This window comes from Dasypus novemcinctus, chromosome 11, assembly GCF_030445035.2.
Source record: "Dasypus novemcinctus isolate mDasNov1 chromosome 11, mDasNov1.1.hap2, whole genome shotgun sequence".
NCBI lineage: Eukaryota > Metazoa > Chordata > Mammalia > Cingulata > Dasypodidae > Dasypus > Dasypus novemcinctus.
In genome coordinates this window covers 6,395,759-6,414,631 of record NC_080683.1, presented here as the reverse complement: position 1 = coordinate 6,414,631, position 18,873 = coordinate 6,395,759, and the positions used below count along the sequence as shown (strand labels likewise).

At 51.9% G+C, this 18,873-nt stretch overlaps 1 protein-coding gene and 1 long non-coding RNA gene across 5 annotated transcripts in view; one reads left to right on the top strand and one right to left on the bottom strand.

The window, feature by feature from the left end:
• ILRUN (inflammation and lipid regulator with UBA-like and NBR1-like domains) overlaps positions 1 to 7,701 on the top strand; it is a 109,052-nt gene extending 101,351 nt beyond the window's left edge. For 3 of the 4 annotated variants that reach the window (XM_004462009.5, XM_023589811.2, XM_071218419.1), the window contains one exon: positions 7,282 to 7,701. In XM_004462009.5, coding sequence (XP_004462066.1) covers positions 7,282 to 7,317 — 36 coding nt within the window. In that variant the 3' untranslated portion in view covers positions 7,318 to 7,701. Of the gene's footprint in view, positions 1 to 3,084; positions 3,333 to 7,281 lie in introns of those variants that run through there. The other variant, XM_058306596.2, reaches the window with a different exon arrangement.
• Positions 3,336 to 4,436, bottom strand: LOC139439971 (uncharacterized). Its single transcript, XR_011650038.1, has 2 exons — positions 4,304 to 4,436; positions 3,336 to 4,192 (listed from the first exon to the last, which is right to left on the bottom strand). It is a non-coding gene; the product is annotated as an uncharacterized lncRNA (long non-coding RNA).
• Positions 7,702 to 18,873: the final 11,172 nt, after the last annotated feature.

Genomic DNA, 18,873 nt, shown 5'->3' with positions numbered 1-18,873 from the left:
GGCACTGCCACATGTCCCCAGGGGGCAAATTTTTGCCCTGCAGTTGAGAACCGCTGTACAGATTAAAAATAAGTCCACCAATTGAGCTTAAAACTGTCTAATGCGTAAACCACTTCATACTTCCCCAAGCACTCTTACTGTAATTCTTCTTAATTCACAACACTCTTGTGACTTTTGTAGTTGTAGTCTTCATTTGACAAAATAATAGGGAATTTAAGAGACTTGCTCACATTCACACAGCACAGCGGAGGTGGGCCATGGACTGGACCCAAGGACCCAGTTTGGTGAGGTTTGCTGAGGTTGCTGGCAGAAGTGAAATTTGTGGGCTGTCCTCTGAGTGTAAGTCACATACTTCATGTCAGGTTGCAGAGTCCTCCTCATTCATCCTCGGAGCTGCAAGAGAATGTGTGGCTAAGGAGGAAGCAACAGCGGTGGAGGAACCTGCTCCAGTTTGCAGGCAGATGAGCACATTCTGTACCAGGAGGGATTTGCCAGGAGTCTCTGATTTTAATGATATTAAGAAGACTCTTTTTTGGAAACCCAGAAAACCTTGCTGGTGTTTGCCTTGGCATGGGTCTTGTGTGCATTTTAATAATAAATTAAGCAAACACTATGGACCTTAGAGAATGTCCTTTGTTGTTTGTAACATTCTATCTGACTGAAAATAAAAAATATCTTCAGGAACTCTCCTTTTGTACCTCAGCAACCTCAAAGGTACCCAGCTCCCTTCCATTTGCTTCAGGGCTCTGAGCGCTGTAGCTGTTGGGATGCTGAGCGGTCTTGCAGCTGAAATGGAACTGGTGCTCCCGAGTGCTCCCCTGTTTCGTTTTGGTGGTAAGGACAACGCTCTCTTCCCATGCTCTGGATTTAGCATTTTGATTTCTTGTGAAAGTTCCAAATAAGGTAAAATTAAGTAGATTTCAGAAGTGTGAGAATTTGTGTCCTGGTATAGATGACAGAACCCAAGTTTCAAATTACTCGTCCTATGCTAAGTCTGCAGTAACTGTTGTAGCAGGATCTGGTGCAGAATGAAGATGAAGAAAACCTGTTGTGCCTCAGGGGGAAAACGTGGGCTGCTTCGAGCTCTGCTTGAAGTGGGAGCCTTTCCAAAGCGGTTGCTATTGTGCTGGAAAGGCTTGAGGTTCTTGGGCTTTTTGCTGTGATTTCACTGCCCGGGAGTCCGTTGAAATTGTTTGCTGTATACAGAGGTAGCTTTGGTATTTGTCAGCAGCCATGGCTGAGGCCTCCTGGGTGTTCAGCCTGTGCTAATCCCCCTGTCTTCAAGGAATTTACTATCTGATTACATAGATAGGACACTGATGAGCTCATGGGGAAGAACGAGAGCTCAGTAAAATCAGGGTAAATTGAGTTCCAGTTGAGTTTTTAGAGGTTATAGGAGTTTGGAGGAAAGAGAAAGCAACAAGATTTGGAGTAGCCAGGAAAGGGATACCTCAGTAGCTGATGGATTCAAACTGAATTGGTGGGCAAAAGAACCGCGCGCAGGGGAGCTGGAGGCAGCCACAGGCAGGGTGTACTCCCAGAACACTGGCCAGCCTGACTGGTGAGTGAGGTGTGCAAAGGAGCAGGAGTGAATTTCAGCGGAAGGCCTGTGAAAGCTAAGCAAAGAAGAATTTGCATTAAATGTGATGGGAAATAAGCACCAGCAATGCTTTGAGCAGGGGAGTGACACAGTGAAACCAAATATGGTTGAAGGGGACCAAGGAGAAACAGTTCATTCTCCTCCCTCAATTAGCCAGCTATTTGGGGGATGATACCTTTGTGAACTAATTATAAGGGGGAGGCAATTGCATGTGAGGAAAGAGTGGTTAAAAGAAGGTTACAGGAGCTGGAATGGAAATCGTGAAGGGAGGTAGGACCAGAAGCTTTCACTCCGTGCCTCAGTAGAATCCCCTCCAGAATCCTCACCGTGCAGTGGACACCTTCCTTGCCCCTGTGGCTACATGGCTAACATCTTAGATAAGCGTCTCTCCTTTGGGGTGTCCTCCTTAGTGGGACTATCACTTCCGTCTTCCTAAGAATCTCCTCTTCCTAGAAGATGGCTCTGAGAGAGCTCTGTCTGCCAGCATACCCCTGGATTTTAGCAAATGTGAAGTCTTTGGGGGCTAGAATTCCAAATAGCCTATAGCTTTTTCTGAAATGTTTACTGAAAGGGGAAGTTGAAATCGGTTATGATCCTTCATCACCTTGTAGAACTTTAAATAATGTGCTTTCGTTGACAATTCTGTTGAATTTTGTTTTTGTTGGTTATTTTCTTGATTTCAGGTAGATGGGTAGGTTAGGGCGCTAGGCATTGCCTTTGGCCATGGGTGGCTTTGGGTGGATGGATGCATGATGGAGGAAGAATAGAGAGGGAGGGAAGGGGAGAGGGATGGGTGGGTGGAAGGAAGATGAATGGATGATGAAGGGGGTTAGATGGGTGTTTGGAGGGAGGAAGGATGGATGGATGGGTAGATGGATGGATGGGAGGGTCCCCAGCAGGACTGTAGAAGTTAGTAAAGAACAGTGGAAAAACTGTTCTATAAAGGTAAGTAAGTATGAAACATGGTTTTACGGGGCTTTAAAAAAAAGTCAGTTGAGCACACTTAAAATGGAGTCCAGCACACTTTTGGCACAACCAGAAGTCTTGAGTGGAGCCTGCCCCATGATCAGTCGTCATGCATGGAAGTAGGTTTCTTTTCTTCAGCTGCTTCTGTACTTGTCCTCGTCCACTGCGTCATCAGCATCTTTGGATTTCGAGGGGAGGGTCAGGTGAAAGTGGCGTTAACGCCAGCTTTAAGACTCCGCACAAGTTCCCCTCATGCTGCCGTGGCCCTGCGTGGCCAAGACTTATCACGGGGAGGGCCTGGTCAAGGAGTCCTCATTGCCCCGTCCACTGCTGCACTACAGACGTTATTTTATTTCTAACTGATGAGAGACTGACAGGTTTGATGAAGGCTTGATGAGCCTCTGGCCCTCGCCAGCCAGGCCAGCCCTGTGAGCAGGCCCTCACCACGCTGTGTGTGCAGCTGAGGATCAGAACAGAACCTAGCACTAAACCCTGTGTTCTTCTGTGTTTGCATTCAGTGCACTTAAGTGACATAAAAGGAGCACTGGGCAGGCGAAGCGCTGACCGGGACTGCCCAGGAAATGAGGAGGAGCCGGAGGGCCCTCGCGGTGGTATCTGGTGCTGCCATCAGTATACACCGGGAGAGCGGGTTATTTCACAGCCATGCAGCAGAAGTTCCTGTCTTTTTATTAACCTGTGTGCGCCTTTTTATTTATTTAAATCAAATCACAAATAAAAACAGAATAAAGACAGGTATGTGAACGTTTCCGTGTTGTGGTGGTTTATCTAAACAAAAAATTTCATATAAAAAAGCCCTCAGTAAGACATCCTTGTTTCATTAGGAATTTCAGGCTCCTTTTTTCTTCCTTGACAGATGAAAAACAAAGCTGTCTCACCAGTGCAGTGTATTTCACAGTTCATTCAGTTAACTGATATTTGAATCTACTGTGTGTAAGGCACAAATGATTGGCAGTAACAGATTCCACCCTCATACAGGGCAGCCTAGTAGCACTGTACGTCCTACTGTTGAAAATGGGCAAATAAACTGCTAAAAACTAGCTGAAACAGAAGTAGTTCCTTTTCTTGGTATTTTGGCATACAGTTAATGTTTTCTCTCAGTGATAATTTTTGTACCCCTTTATGGAAAGGATATTATTATGATTGGTGTATAATTTCAGGAAGAATTTACAGGCACACACTTAGATAAGATAATGATAACCAAATTGGACCTGAGGCTTGTCTATCGCTTCTCCAGGAACAATTTCTTGTCCCTGAGCAGGTGTGGCGCCACTCCAAGGATTGCAGCCTTTGGAAATCCATTCCTGTGCAAGCTGGGTAGGCCCTGGTGAGCTGACCTTCAAACCCGGAGTCAAACGCAGGAGTTCTTTTCTGGTCTTGATTATCCTAGCCTCGATTATCATGGATCGTCAGCCTTGCCGTTAGTCCCCGTGTGGAGGAGAGCGACTCCTAGAGGCTAGGAGGGGGAGGCCTTCTGCATCAGACTCCCTGGGAGTTTTGTAATCGTGCCGACGGCTTCGGTTTTTGCTTGGGTTGACGTTTAATTCAGAGCTCTGAGGTACCATCTGAATCAAATTGGTCTGCTTTCCTTAGTAGTGGTGACATTAGCTGTTGCAGGAGAGATGTTGATGCAAGGTTACATAAGATACTTGGCATTTGCTTTTTTCATGGATAAAATACTTGGAGAATTGTCGGACCCCAGAAGAAAATTAACGTTACCTGTATGACCAAGTCCTCCTCTTGGGCTGGGATTGGGGATGTTGGCCCCCAGCACCTCTTATGCCAGATCCTGGAACTCCAGTGGGACCTGCAGTGTGGCTGGGCCTCTCAGTTCAAATGTACCCCCAGCCCCGGTTGGGGAAGGCACTTCCTGCTGGGCCTCTAGCCCGTGGCACCTGTTCAAGCTGTTCTTGGAATCTCTGCCAGGCCTTCCCTCTACAGCTGGGTGTTGTATTGCCTGTGTTCTGTGATGCACTTGTGACACCTATAATCCTGCATGTGGGAGTCCAGATCATAAAGTGGTTTCAGAATGGAATTGGCTACCCTCTCTCTTCCTTGAATGGTTAATTGTATGTGTGGGGGGAGGGGAGCGGAGAAGGGGGCAATGGGAAATTGACGTGGTGCCACAGGCCACCTCTCCGTACCAATTAAACATCAACAGCTCTAATATATCATTCTCTGGGCAAAAAGGAATTAGGTGGCATTTTCTTCCCCAAAGGCAAGGAACTTCAGTCAGTAAATAGGGGATCAATAACTCCATAATCTAAAGCTCCAAAAACTTTACTGGATGATCTGAGGGCCAGGGCACTGAAATGTAAATCTGAAAGTGCTAATCTTTATTTTTCTCTCTGCCAACTGCCGAGAACCCATTTTCTTTAGCTATAAAATGGGAATGCATGACAGCTCCTTGGCAGTCACGAACTCCTGTTTCCAAACAGTCCAGGCAAGTTGCAAGGTCCAGTCCTTGCTTTATAAAGGCCCAAGTGAAGAGTGTGGCACCTTGGCCTGTAAAGTGGTTAAATTTAGGGTAAAGTGGAAGTAACTCCATAGGAAACATGTTATTTGGGAAGGTGGTTTCTTTGTGCATTTTTTCTTGCACAGCGGCCTTTGAGCATTGTATTAGTTCTTAAGGGAGTCCAAACTTTCATTGCTTTTCTTGGGTCGTTCAGGATGAATGAATGTGTTTGAGAAGTCCTGAGTTGGAACAGCTTGTTTTAGGCTCCTGTGCCTTTGGTGTGTGGCGCGCCTTCCAGCGCCCTGTTTTCACATTTGGTTGAAGGGGTGGGTGTCGTGGCTGCTTTTGTGATTTTTGCAGCCTCAAGTTAACTTGCCCGCTGCAGACATGTTTGACTGGGGCACTTGCAGGCACGTGACATTTTGGCCTTTTAAACCCCAGCTGTTTCACTCACCAGTGGTGTGCCTTACCAGGTTGTCTTTCTGGGCTTGGAGATCATACTGTCTTGGTGGGCTTTGTGAGGATTAAAGAGAAGCTGTTAAAGTGCCTCTGGAGCACCTGGCACAGAGTCGATGCTCCATCAGTGTTGCTCTGCCCGTCCCCCAAAATGACCTCTTCAGAAATTGTGGTTCAGTGATACAGCCAAGCAGCTAGAGAGACGTTTCTGGCCTCTTGAGACCTTACATGGAATAGCAAAAAGCGAAAGCAATTTCAGTGCTTTCCACTGAGAAAACTAGGGAAACTTACTCTCATTTTCCCTATTCTTGGCAGCTTTGACCTCTGGCCTGAGCAAGACTAACAGGCATTTTTCTGGAATACTGTTTCTCAGCCTTCTGAGCCAGGCACTTTTTGTCAACTCCTAGAACCTTAAATTTGGAAAGATCGCTTTCTCCTAGTTCTGCACACCCTGAGTCCCCCTTGCAGTGGAGACTGTGCCTTGTGGATTTCCGGCTGACCACCTCTGGGGAGCCAAGGCTCTCCCAGAGCCTGGGAGCCTGTGACCACATGGATGGCGTGTCCCCGGACCTCAGCAGTTGTTTTATAACTTCTTTTCCCCCTGCTTGGTTTTGGAAAGGCCAGTGACTTAGTGGGATTCCAACATTCCAGGTAATAGTCTGAGAAATACCTGTGATCCTTCAGTTACTCAGCAAATATTTATGGGGTACCTACAAAGGGCCAGGCACCATCCTAGGTGCTGGGGAGATGGCAAGTGAACAAAACGGAGTCATACTGAAAAGGGATTCTGATCACTGGTGACCCTGCAGCCCAAGCACTTTTATTTCTTTTCAAAGCTGTATCATTTTTTTTTAATCAGTCAAATTCTGACTCTCTCCACATTCCATCAAGCTAATGGAAAATATGCCTCGTCCCTCGTGGGGCCCCCCACCCTGCGTTGTGCCTAGATTCAGGAGTTGTGCCAAGCATCAGGAAGCCCCCCCATGGTTGTGGCTGAGGTGCCTGTTCTCCGCTCCCGTTGACCTCTGTGGTCCTGGGGCCCTGCTGCTTCTGGGCCAGTTTTGGCTGTAGGACCCTGGTGAGACGGGCACATTCCAGGGACACTCTGTGGGAGGGAGGGAGGGAGGGCAGGGCGGAGGGAGCACATGGCCCAGCAGCTGCTCTTGGGGTTGGCATATCTTGCTGCCTCATTCTTAAAACGTGAGGGCAGAATGAGGCCGTGCAGCTTCTTCCACCCGGCTAAGCAGCACAGCAAATGCTTTCTTGGGGAGTTTGGAATAAGCTTTATCATCATGTGGCAGAGGACAGGTGCACGTCCCTAGGAAGAGGCAGCGTGGGGAGGACCAAGAGCACTGCACGCAGGCAGACCTGGGTTGGAACCTCGGCTCTGCTCCTTCCTAACCGTGTGACCTTGAGTGAATCTCAGCCTCTGGTATTGCTTGCTTCATCAGTAAAATGAGCATAATAATTCCCGCTTGGCTTTTAGGGTTGAGGTGTGGATTAAAGACATGTGCCTGACCTAGCCGGGTAGATGGTATTTCTGTAGCAGTTGTTTCTGTCGTTGATGTAATAAGCATCTTTAGCCAGCAGTAGCCTGCATCTGAAGTGATGGTGCAGGAAGTGGTGTACAAGGATCTTTGAGAGCAGACGTGTTGAGAAGGAAGAAGGAAGACTTGGTGACCTGGGTGGACTCCCTGGGAACCAACCACAGTTTCCTTCTTTTGATTTGGTTGTCAAGCTGCACATGCTGTGTCTGCCTTCACTGATTGTCTTCACTCTCTTCCAGGGGCTCCACGGGCCTTACCCCTTCGGCCAGTCTTAAACGGGTCTCAGCAAGAAGAAAAATTAACAAAAGACAGAAGGCCTGACTTTGGCGGGGGTGGGGAGGGCACAGGGTTCCTCTGGATTGCAGACCACGCCGGCATGGACCCCTGGCTCTGACCCCCCGTCCTGGAAGAAGAGGAAGAAGCAGAACAGACTAGTTTTGAGTAAACTCAGTATGCATGTGTGAGTGCTGAATCGCAAGAATGGTGTTGAGGCTACCAAGAAGAAATCCGTGCAGCCACCTTGGGTTTTGTTTATTAGGCGCCAGTCTAACGGTCATTAGGTCACTCGGGAAGGGAAGAAAAGTTTTAAATGGGGGAAAAAAGCCATCTTTTTAAACAAAAATTATTTTGCCTACATAGAGGTTGTAGTTTTGAGCACATGTTGATTTTTTCCCTTTCTCTTTCTTTCTCTCTTTTTTTTTTTTTAATAAGGGATAATTTACTCTTTATAGACTAGCTGCTTGCTCTGGAAGTATCAGGTTAAAAGCTAGCATGGCATGTTTGGGGACTCCACGGGTCAGTGCTGCAGGAGTCCATCTGCCATTCCACATGACTCTAGAAGTCCCTGACCCCATGTGTTTTTCATGGCATCAGCCAATAGTTATCATCCTTTTCCTCCTCTTTCTTTTTGATCTTCTGTTGATTTACACCGTTGACATTTGTATTCGTCAGCCCTGTGGCTTGTTACCATCAGAACCTCTCTGAAGACCAGACTTCCCTGTGGCCAGCAGAGGAAGCCTTAAGGACAGATCTCTGGTGACATGGGAGCTTGTGAGGCCGAGAGGTGTCCCTCTGCACACACCTGCAGCAATCCAGACTGCTTTTCTTCCATGTTTCTCTTGGCAGAGAGAAATGCCATCATGCCTATTGCCCTTTTGGATTCTTCATACAGTGGCTCCCCATTTGCTCTAGAAACAATGCCTCTGGGGGGGAGGGGGTGTTGGGTACTCCACATGCACACCTGCATTTCACCAGCAAGTGTGCAAGGAGCAAGTGTGAGGGTGTCACATGCTTCTCTGTTGTCACACAACTCTCCTGCGCTTCCCTCCATTGTCCTTTGTGGTGGTTTCCAGCCTGTTAGCAGAAGCTGAGCTGTTACTGTGTGAAGATTCAGCCGACGCTGGGAGTTTGCCATAGGGAAGGGCCATGGTCAGTGACTGCTTGATCTTGGAGACCACGTTTAGATGGAAATGCGAGGATGCCCCGCCTCCGAGCAGGAGTTGGGATTATTGCTGGGATGGTGGGCAAGGGCACCCCAGTCAGAGCAGAGGCTGGCTGGCTGCCCACTTACGCAGGAGTCCTGTAGATTCCGAACAGGTTAAGATGTGGATATCTCCGTGGGAAGCTTGAAACTGGCTAGAACAGCTGTCTGCCAAAGATAAAAGAATATGCAAAGTCCCACTTCTCTTCTCACCCCCCTCCTTCCCACGAGTCTTAGTTGGTTTGATGGCCAGGGATACGGGGAGCCAGGAGTGTGGGTCTCGGGTGTGGCTGCAGGGTCGCCTGCCTGCTACCACACCCCAGCCCACCCCGGGTATGAGCCAGACCGGTCGTGCGCGGCTGCCAGGGGTCCATAGCCTGGGTGTGGCTGGGGTCTGCCTGCCTGTCTGTCTGGGTATCTGAATTCCAGAAACGTGTGTTGTTCCTCCTCATCCTTTTTTGAGAATGTTGTTTTCTAAAGCTTGATTGTGAAGAAAAGCTTGTATGAGAGTCCACCTTCTCCTCCTCAACTCCCCAGAAATAAAGGGGGAATAGACGTAGGTCCACTGAAGAAGAGCTGGGGAGGGCGGTGCCACCTGCTCAGCAGATGGGGCCCTTGGGCTGGGGCCGGCGAGGGTTCATCCCGGAACACCCACTTTCTATGCACAAGGTGAGAGCCCCACTCCCCAGCAGAGGGGAGCCCCTGCCAGGTGCCCAGACCGCTGCTGCTGGGGCGCCGACTCCCGGCTCGCCAGCACCGGGAGCCCACGCACACCCAGCCCTTCTTCTCGCTCGGTAGACCTCAGAGTAGCGTGCCTCCAGCCAGCTCTGGCAGGGTCGTGGGAGGTTTCTCCAGCCCTGCTTCCTGACGTCCTCATCTGCTGCACACTTGGCACCCTGTCCCAGTTTCCCCAGAGGGGCCGCCTGGCCTGATGGAGCAGCCTCGCCAGGGTCATCCCGCTCCTGTTGCTAGTAGGCAGCCCCACCCGGCCAGGTAAATGTCCTTGCTGAGGGCCAGAACAGGTGCAGGCCTTGGAGCAGGGGCAGAGTGGGCCCACGGCTCCCCCAGGACGGGGGGCTATCGGAATACTTGTCATTCTGCCTGCCCTCCTGGTCGGGGTCCTGCGCAATGCTCGGAGTCCGTTGCTCTCTCCCCTGCCTAGTGCGGGGATAGAAGCTACCCTCAGCCCCAGAAAGCCCCGCTCCTCTTGGAATCTTCGCCAAGTGTCCGGTCACTTCTGGGCAGGCCCACTAGGGTCGGCACCCAGGCCAGACAGGCACGCCCTTCGGGGCCTTAGCCCACCGAGGAAGGACGGGTGCTCAGGCTCAGGAAGAACCGCCGTGTGCATGAAGTGAGGTGCGTGTGTGTGTGTGCACGTGTGCATGCCTTTTTCTTTCTGCTGTGGGGACAGTTGAATTTGGGGCATTTTTCTACAACAGTCACCCTTCTCCGCCAGTAAGGACCGGCTGTCATCCTTAAGCCCATCGAAGACTCTTCCAGCTTGGAGAGAATGTCACCAAGACAGCTGGTGTGGCTGAGGGTGGCCGAGGTGGGGGTATGAGAATAAACACCTCCCCGAATTCAGTCTGAGCCCCGGCAAGAGAGGGTGGTGGGGTAGCTAGGGCTCAGAAATGCAAGCTGACCCCCTGCCCCACCCGCCTCTCCGCGCCTTCCCTTCGTTCTCCAGGGTGAATGCAGGGGCTGCGCCTCCACCTGGGCAGCGGTGTGTGTAACCAGTGGGCTGAGTGGGTGTTTGTGGTGGGGACTTGTGCCTGGGAGGAGATGAAGATGAGGAGGTTTTTCCTTACTGTATAAATGGATATTTGTATGATTAAATTAACACACACAAAAAAGCCTTTACAAGTGTGTCGGAGAGTTTTATTGTGCCCTCAAGCCCTCTGTGTATCTCCTTGGCCCCAAGGCTCTTCTGTGATGTGCAGTTTTGGTCTCCACTCTGTCCCCAGCACACAAGAAAGACCTCCCAAGTTAGTGTTGATCGGCCAGCAGGCATTTCTTGGGCCCTGACTGTGCAGCATGTGCTACAGTACGGGAAGAGTAGAGTGTCCCAGCGTGGTTCCTATTAGAAAAGCTGACAAGCCAAAGTCAGGGAGTCCTTATTCCCATCTGTGCGTCCAAGATTGAGAACAGGAAATGCACCTTCTGTGCGTGTTTCCGGGTTGGCTGAACGTAGTTCCTGGGTGCTCTGGGCGCTCCTGGTTGGTTATGAGTTAGGAAGGTTCTTGAGGGCAGGCCTGTGAGCTTGAAAGTCGGTCGGGACCATCCCCCAGGCAATGGACTGGCAAACTTGGAACCCACCCCACAGGTCTGTGTGGCCCTTGAGACTTAAACGGTCGCCTGAGAGCGTTCAGCGAGCGAGAGCTAGCTTCCAAACTTAATCGCTGAATTGAGTTCACTATTCCCATTCCTTCGTAACTGGAGCACTCTCAGGGCTCAGCCCTCGTTTGTCCTTAGCCACAGCATCGCCCGGAAGAGAAAGGGAGGCCAGAGAGGGAAGGGAGTTAACTGGATTTCTCAGCCTAATGGCTGAGTCGGGTTTAGACCCATGGTCTCATCTCCCAGATACTGGCATCATTTTCACTTAATCGCAGATCTAACCTTCCCTCTATGATCCCTGACCCCGGGCCTTCACCTTGGCCGGCAAGCTGGGTGTGAGCTCTAAGTGACCGCAGTCCTGTGTGTGCACCTGGGGATCCAGGGTGCGGGAGTTGGGGGAGGGAACCCCTTGGCCGTCTCCCTGTAGGTAGCTCCTAGATTACAGGAGAAACTGAGGCACTGCAGTAGAGCTGGTCCGCTGTCCCGGAGGCCTGAATGCAAGCCTCCTGTTTCTCAGCACGGTGATAACCTGAGACAGAACCGGGCACAGAGCAGGAGAGATTGGCCCTGAGACCCCTGGGTGAGCACCCTCGGCCCACCCCCAGTGCATGACAACAAACCTGCATCCTGCTTCCTTCCAGGTGCCCACAGCTGTTTGTTCTCTCTAGGGGAGCGGCTCCCATGCCATCACCTGGGTCCTCTGGCAGCTCATACCCACTCCAGGACCTACCCTAACACCCCCACCGCTGAACAGTTATTTGCTTGGCAGAATCTGTTTGTCTTTGGGGCTGTAACCTGTCAAGAAGGTACCAGGGCCTAGGAGAAGGGAGCAGATTTGGTGGTAGCTCCTGGCCTGAGCCATTCCCACGGGGGCTGGGTGACAGGAATCTGGGGTGGGAGAGGGTTGGGGTGGAAGAGGGTTGCGGTGGTCCACACCCAGCCCTCCTGCAGAGCAAACAGATACTCTGAAGCCACCTGCCTGTCCTAGCTCAGGCTGTGTGCAGGTACCTCCCTCCCTGTTCTTGAGCAGGCCCTTCCTTTCCCTGCCTTCTGTACCCAGCCGCTTTCCCAGACAGCCTCGTGTCCAGCCCTGCGTGGCGTCCAGAAGAACTGAGGCCCTGAGGACACCGGTGGGAGCCCTGGCTGTTGAAAGCGGGTGGGGGGGGCTGGGGTGTGCGGACAGTGGGTTCTGGCACTCAGCTCCTCCGCCTCGTGTCTCGGGGCTCAGATGCCTCCTCTGAGATGGAGAGACACTTGTTCAGAAGCCAGGGCCTGAAAAGCGCTGATTCGATTTGATTTTGTTTGTGATTATATTTTTAGCCCTGAGTTCTGAGATGCTGTGATCTGGGGCAGGGCTTCCCACACTTGAGTGTGCTAAAATGCAAATGATGATTTAGTAGGTCGTGGAGGGCGGGGACTAACGCGCCCTGAGGTAAGGAAAGCGGGTCCACGGGGTGGGGTGAGTGGGGGGCTGTGCGGCTGTGGGGATGGGAGGGAGGGGCCCTCCGTGCCGGCCAGCCTCTGGCCTGTGAGGCTCAGCCAGTCCGCAGCCAGGGCCGTTTTGGCCACTAGAGTTGAAGGTGCTTAAGTTCCCTAGAGCAGTAAAATCCAAATTGTTGGCCATGGTTCCTCAGCATGTCCCAGGACTTCTCCAGGGTATGATTTCTGGCTTAAAAACATTAATTCTAGGGTGCTGCTTTCCTGTCACAAGCAACATATGTCTGAGGATTCACTCTAGTTATGGTAATATTGGTTCATAGTGAATCACTCCTAATAAACTATTTGTGTGAATTGTCTTGATCCTCACAGCCCCCTCAGATAATAATTCTAGCTCCTATCTCCATTATCCAGATCAGGCAACCAAGGGCAGGCAGACACGGTGCTCAGTTTGTGAACAAGTAACTGCTGAGTCTCATGAAAATGGAAGGTGCCTCGTGTACATGGAATAAGGGGCCTTTCTCAGTCCAGGGGTGTCTGAGACGCTTCTCAGAGGAAGAAGGGCGTGGCGCAGAGGGAGGGACACAGCCGCCTTGGAAGATCCCTCCTGCTGCTGTTTTTGAGATTAAACTGTAGGGAGCAAGGGCAGAAACAGACCAGGGGTGGTGTCAGTGGGGAGGGAAGAAATGGTCAGAGGTTCAGTATATAAGGTACTTTTAAAGGAAGCTTTAGATTACATAAATATTACATCAAAAATGTAAGGAATTCCCATATACCCTCCCCCTCCCCCACTCTCCCCCATTAACAGCATCCTTCATTAGTGTGGTACATTTGTTACAATCGACGAACACATCAAAGCATTGCCACTACCATGGACTATAGTTTACATTATAATTTACACTTTGTCCCTTAAAATTTTATAGATTTTGGTGAAATGTTTCATGGCCTGTATCCAGCGTTGCAGTGTCATGCAGGACAATTCCAGTGTCCAAAAAATGCCCCTGTGTTGTACCTAATTCTTCTTTCTTCCTCCCCTCAGAATACCTGGTGCCCACTGCCTTTAGACCAATTATACAAGTTCTTCCATTGCTAGAATAACAAGTCTACTTTGGTCCATAGTTGCTTTCACCCCGTAAGTTTGTTCATTCCTCAGTCTTGAGGATTTGGGGGTGGTGATGCCCACCCTGCCTCCGTTTGGGAGGGGGCTTAGATCCCAGGGGGTAGATGGGTGGGACTGTATCGCTCGCAGTTGCAGACACTCCAGCTTCCTGGTACGGGCCTTGTCCACATCATCCTTTTTGTTAATTTCCCTGGGTGAGTCCAGTGAACAGGAGAGTAGGTGATGCACCTCTGTGAGATTCAGGACTCAACTAGCATACTGACAGACTGAAGATTTAAGTCTCCAGGACATATATTTTATGAGTATAGTGCTAATTACAGGTTCAAATAAAAGGGGCGGAAGAGCCATGTGTAGGGAAATTATAAGTGAGTCTAACTCTAATACATTGGAGAGCATATATTCCAAAGATAGGCCCATCGACAGGGTGCCAGTTCCTGAGCTTGTCTGCCCTGCCTGTGGTGTTAAGATGTCTCTAGAGTCTTCAGGAGCACCCCTGTTTGAGGCACTGCTTACTGTGGCAGCGAGAGTCTGCGGAGACATGCATAAACGTAACCTCTGGAACAGGAATTCTTAACCGTTTGTGTTGCACGAACCCCTCTGCCAGTCAGATAAAAACCACAGACCCTTACTAAGTCCACAACTGTACTGTGTATTATTTAATAAATATTTCACATCTGCACCAACATGTCCCCAAAAGAATGTTTTTTTTTAAATTTTAGTTCAAGCTCACAGACCCCTGGTTAAGAACCCTGCTTTAGAATAACCTCCAGACTTACTTTGAAATCTCTTAGCCATAAAAACTCATTTGTATTTACTATTTCCCCCTTTTGGTCAGGGTCTTTTTCCAGATTCATCCACTAGTTGGTGCTTGATAACAATCTCTCAGTGACAGGGAGGCTTATCTCCAGGAGTCATGTCCCACACCAGGAGGAGGTGGTAAGGTAAGGTGGTGCATTTATGTGCCGGGTTTGACTTGGAGAGGAAATCCTCGGTATAATTTGAAAGTTGACCCAACAGTATTTGCTGATAAGTTAGATTCAGAGTATGAGGAGAGAAAGAAAGGAGACTCCTGAGATAATTCACCTGAACAACTAGAATCTACTTACCAGATGATTACCTAAGACGGGGAAGACTGCTGAAGCTTGGGTGGTAGATGGCAGGCTTTAGTTTAGGGCCTGTTCAGTGGGACATGCCTGGTCAGCATCCAAGGGAGAAGTCGAGCAGGCAAGTGGATAGACAGGTGTGCAGCTCAGCAGGGCGACGTAACATGGGAGTCATCAGCATTGGAAGGAATTTCCCTCCTCAGGATCATCAAAGAAGTCAGTGTAAACAGCAAAAAGAGAAACGTTCCCTCTCATCTGTCACCCACTCCCTCAACGCTGCCCTGTCCCCTGCTCCCTCGGAGCTGCTCTTCTCTAAGACGACCCCTCCTCAGCTTCAGAGGCCAGGTGGCTGCAGATGGCCTCTCTCCTGTCCTGCGGTCGGATCCTGCAGATGGCTATGGAGTGGAGGAGAGAAGATCCCATCGCGGAACCACGGCGGCTACGGCACGGAAGAGTGGAGCAAGGGCTGCGGGAGGCCCCGCCTTGGCTCCTGTGGTCCCGTCCTCCTGAGGAGAGTTTGGGGCCCTGGAGCCAAGTCCTGGGAACTCCTCCTGCTGGGCCGTGGGAGAGGGGAGAATTCTGGGAGAAGAGGGGGCTGTGTCTGACCCAGGGCCTTAGAGGCCCTCTGGGGCCACACCTGTCTACGCCAGGGCCCAGCCCCTCACCAGCAGCCAAGACACACGTTTCCCAGGCTGTCCCTGCTTGGGACACTGGACCAAGTGCTCAGGTCAGAGGGCAAGGGGCATGGGCTGGACATGAGAGCAGGAGTGGCCCTTTGGAGGTACAGGGAGAGCAGCTCCTTCAGAGCCGGTGCCAGGTGGGCCTGAGGCCAGCAGCATGCGCCGTGTGGCCCAGGCCGCCTCTGCAAGTAGGTTTCCCAAATTCCTCCAGGGCAAGTGTTGGGTTCCAGGGAGCAAACTTGGGTTCAAAGGCAGGCGTTGCCATTTGTCAGGCTATGCGGTTGTAGTCAATTTAAGCATGCAAAACCTAAGCGTCCTAATCTGTAAAGTGAAAATTCCTACCCCCAGGAGTGTCATAACAATTAAAAGCCATCGTGCAAATGTTGAGCATCATACAGCTGGCACATGGTAAGTGTCCCGTATATGGTGACCACTGTTACATTGTTATGGCCTGTCAGGTGGGGGAAGGGGAGAAGTGGCACTAGGCTCCTGAGAAAAGGGAGCATTTGGGAGGAAGAGTCCAGAAAAACACGAATCCTGGCCGTGGGAGTCCGTCCAGACCACAGCTCTGAGGCTCAGACAACCCTTGCCTCGTGGATATTTCCTGGTCGCGGTGGGGGTTGGGATGCAGGAAAGGCTCATTCTGGAAGAGGGCTAGGAGACCCCGACTTTCTGCTTGCAAGGAGAGGAGGCTGCACTTAGCAGCTGTGTGCAGTAGGCTCTCAAAACCTATTTGTTGAAAGAACAAACGTGGAGGAGAAACTCATGGCCTGCCTTCTGCTGGACTGGCCTGACTTCTGGAGGTGGACACTGCCCAACCTGGCTCAGACTAGGCCATGCCCAGGACCCCAGACAATAACTGGGCTCCTGGAGAGGGGCAGGGGCCACAGGTGTGCCCAGGGTGGAGAATGACAGCCCAGAGACCTCGCCTAGGAACTGGTTTGGCCACCGTGGTTCACCACTTCCGAGAGCGGAGCCAAGGGGCTGGCACGTCTGCATCCTGGTGCCCGCTAGGACCCGGGTCAGTGCCAGGGCTAGGGTGGCAGCCAGAGCCACAGGTGGGCGCTAAGGCGGCACACCCCATCTTCCTGGCATTTCCTGGCATCAAGGTGGCACCCAAGTCCTCTGAGCACCTCCGCCTGTTGCCTTCACACTGCTCCCTTCGCCTTTCTTGCTGGCTTCCTCTCGTCACTCTCCCCTGCCCCGCTCGTTTCAGCTCCCAGATACCAGGGCCCGTGCCCACGGGGTGGGTCTGGGGTAGGGTGTACCTGCAGAGAGGTGCTGGGTGTGGGGCAGTTGTTGCCAGGGCAGAGCCTTGGGATCATGGGGGGAGCGAGTGGGCATGATGAGCCCCTGCCAGGTCCCCTGATGTGGGTCATCAAAGGCTGATGGAGGCACATGTCCCTAATGGGGAGACAGGACCCAAGAGATAGGAAAGTGAGTGCTGAATCGGGTGGGCTACCCCCCAAGTGGGGCCACAGCAAACACACCACCCAGGAGGGCCTGGGAGAACCGGACGCCCGTCCGGCACCTTGGGATGGGGCAGTGGCCTTTCAGAGCATCGCTGAGCATGACGTCAGGAAGCCCTGACCAGAGACGGTTCTGTTTTCCCCAGAGCCCCACAGCAGGTGTGGGCCCGCTGCCAACCCAGCTCCCTCCATAACTCCTGAGCCAGCAGGGAGGGCCAGTGCCGCCCAAGGAAGAGAGAGTCAGTGGTGGGAAGGAGGAGCGGGTCCAGCTGGCCGAGGCCGGGGTGGGGTGTCGGTGAGGCCCCCCCACAGTGGTGGTGGTTGGGCCCCAGGGGCACCCAGGGGCAGCAGCCTGGGCTCTCAGCACTCATTTGCATGGAGCAAAGGGGGAATTTGCATCTTTGGAAAGTTGCAGATGTGGGAAGGGAAGGAGAACTGGGAACCGTCAACCAGGCCTTCAGTGTCCCGACTTCCCCCGGAAGGGGACTTGGGGGGCACAGGCGGCAGGCCCCAGTGCCTGCCAGGCCCCACCCGTGCCTGGCTCAAGGAGCAGCCGGCTCCCAGGGCCTGGGGCTCGGCATTCCCGCTCGGGATGTGGGTGCGGGGAAAGGAAACCCCTGTGTACATGCACGTGCTGCACACAGACCCACGACAGTGTGATCCCGCGGTGCTGTGCACCTGCTCACAGGAACGTGGACACACGACATGCGTCTACCTGCGGACACACGTGGGTGCCACGCAGCGCACAGGCACCCCCTTGCCTGCCCAGGCTGTGTGACCTCACACCCGCACGTCGTGTGCACACAGTCACGTGAAATAACATTTCTAGATTTTCCACGCAAGCCGGGCGTATATGACATTTTGTTACAGTCCATCCTGTCTTAGTTTGGCAGGGCCGTGGTGACACATACCACACCTGGTTAGCCTGAACGGCGGGAGTGTCTTGTCCCGCAATGTCAGAGGCTCGAAATCCAGACTCAAGGTATTGGCAGACCATGCTTTCCCTGAAGTCCTCAGCACTCGGTCATGGCTTCCGGCAAGCCACACGCTGTCGCCGCCTCCCCCACACGGCCACCTGTCTCCTGCGTCTTCTCCACCTCTACCGTGTCCGCATTTCCTCTGCTTCTAAGTGAGGACTCCAGGCATACTGGATTAAGGTCCATCTGATTGAGTTTGACCTCATCCTAACACAGGGGTTCTTAACTAGGGGTCCATGGACCCCCCCGAGGGGTCTGTGGGAAGATTTCAGGGAGGTCCGTGAGCTTGAATTAATTTTGAGTAATCCTAAAATTTAAATAAGACATGCTGATTTTGAGTGTCATAAAACTCGCTGCCACTACGTTCTGAGAAGGGGTCCTTGGTTTTCACCTGCTGGCAACTGGGTCCGTGGAACAAAAACGGTTAAGAACCCCTGTCACGGGGTCTTTGAAGATCCCACTTACAAATGAGTTGAGAACCCCAGGACTGGGGATTAGGACTTGAACGTGGCTTAGTGGGGGACAGGATTCAATCCACGCCACACCCCAGCAGCGACCTTCTGGAGTTGCTGTGCAGCTCGCACGCCGCGAAGCCCATTTCAGCTGGATGAACTCTTTCCTGAGCACAGACCTCATAACCACCACCACGCTGAGGTCTAGAGCACGCAGCACCCAGCGGGCCCCTCACGTGCCTTCCCGGTCTACAGCCTGCGCAAGAGAAGCCCAGATGCTGATGAGGTAGGCACCATTTTTTTAAGGCCAGTAAAAAGGGAAATGGGGGGAAAAACAGAGCTTGCTGAAAAATGGGAGAGAAAGACGGAAATACACACCAAGATTTGGTGCAGGCTCCTCTAGGCAGAGAGAGCCAGCCCCGTTCTTATTATTCCTCTGTAATAGCTGAGAACACTGAGGCTCCGACTCCAGCCCACCACGCTACGAAAGCACGTGCCACCTTCACATTAAGAGAGGGCCCTGAGCACAAAAAGGGCGGAAGGGCATATTTTGTTTTTCCCTTAAGGGAAAGCAGCAGAGAAAATTAGGCTTTGTTTTCAGCCACCTCCCTATGAGAGCAATCTTGGCTCGCAAAGGAATCAGCCAGCTCTGTGAGCTCAGAGGCTGCAGCTCCTGGCCGGGGGGCAGCAGCCACAGGACGACGTAAGGGGCGGACAGTGGTAATGGGGCGGGGACGCGTTCAGGAGCACCTCTGCACTGGAGGAAGCCGCGTGGGCAT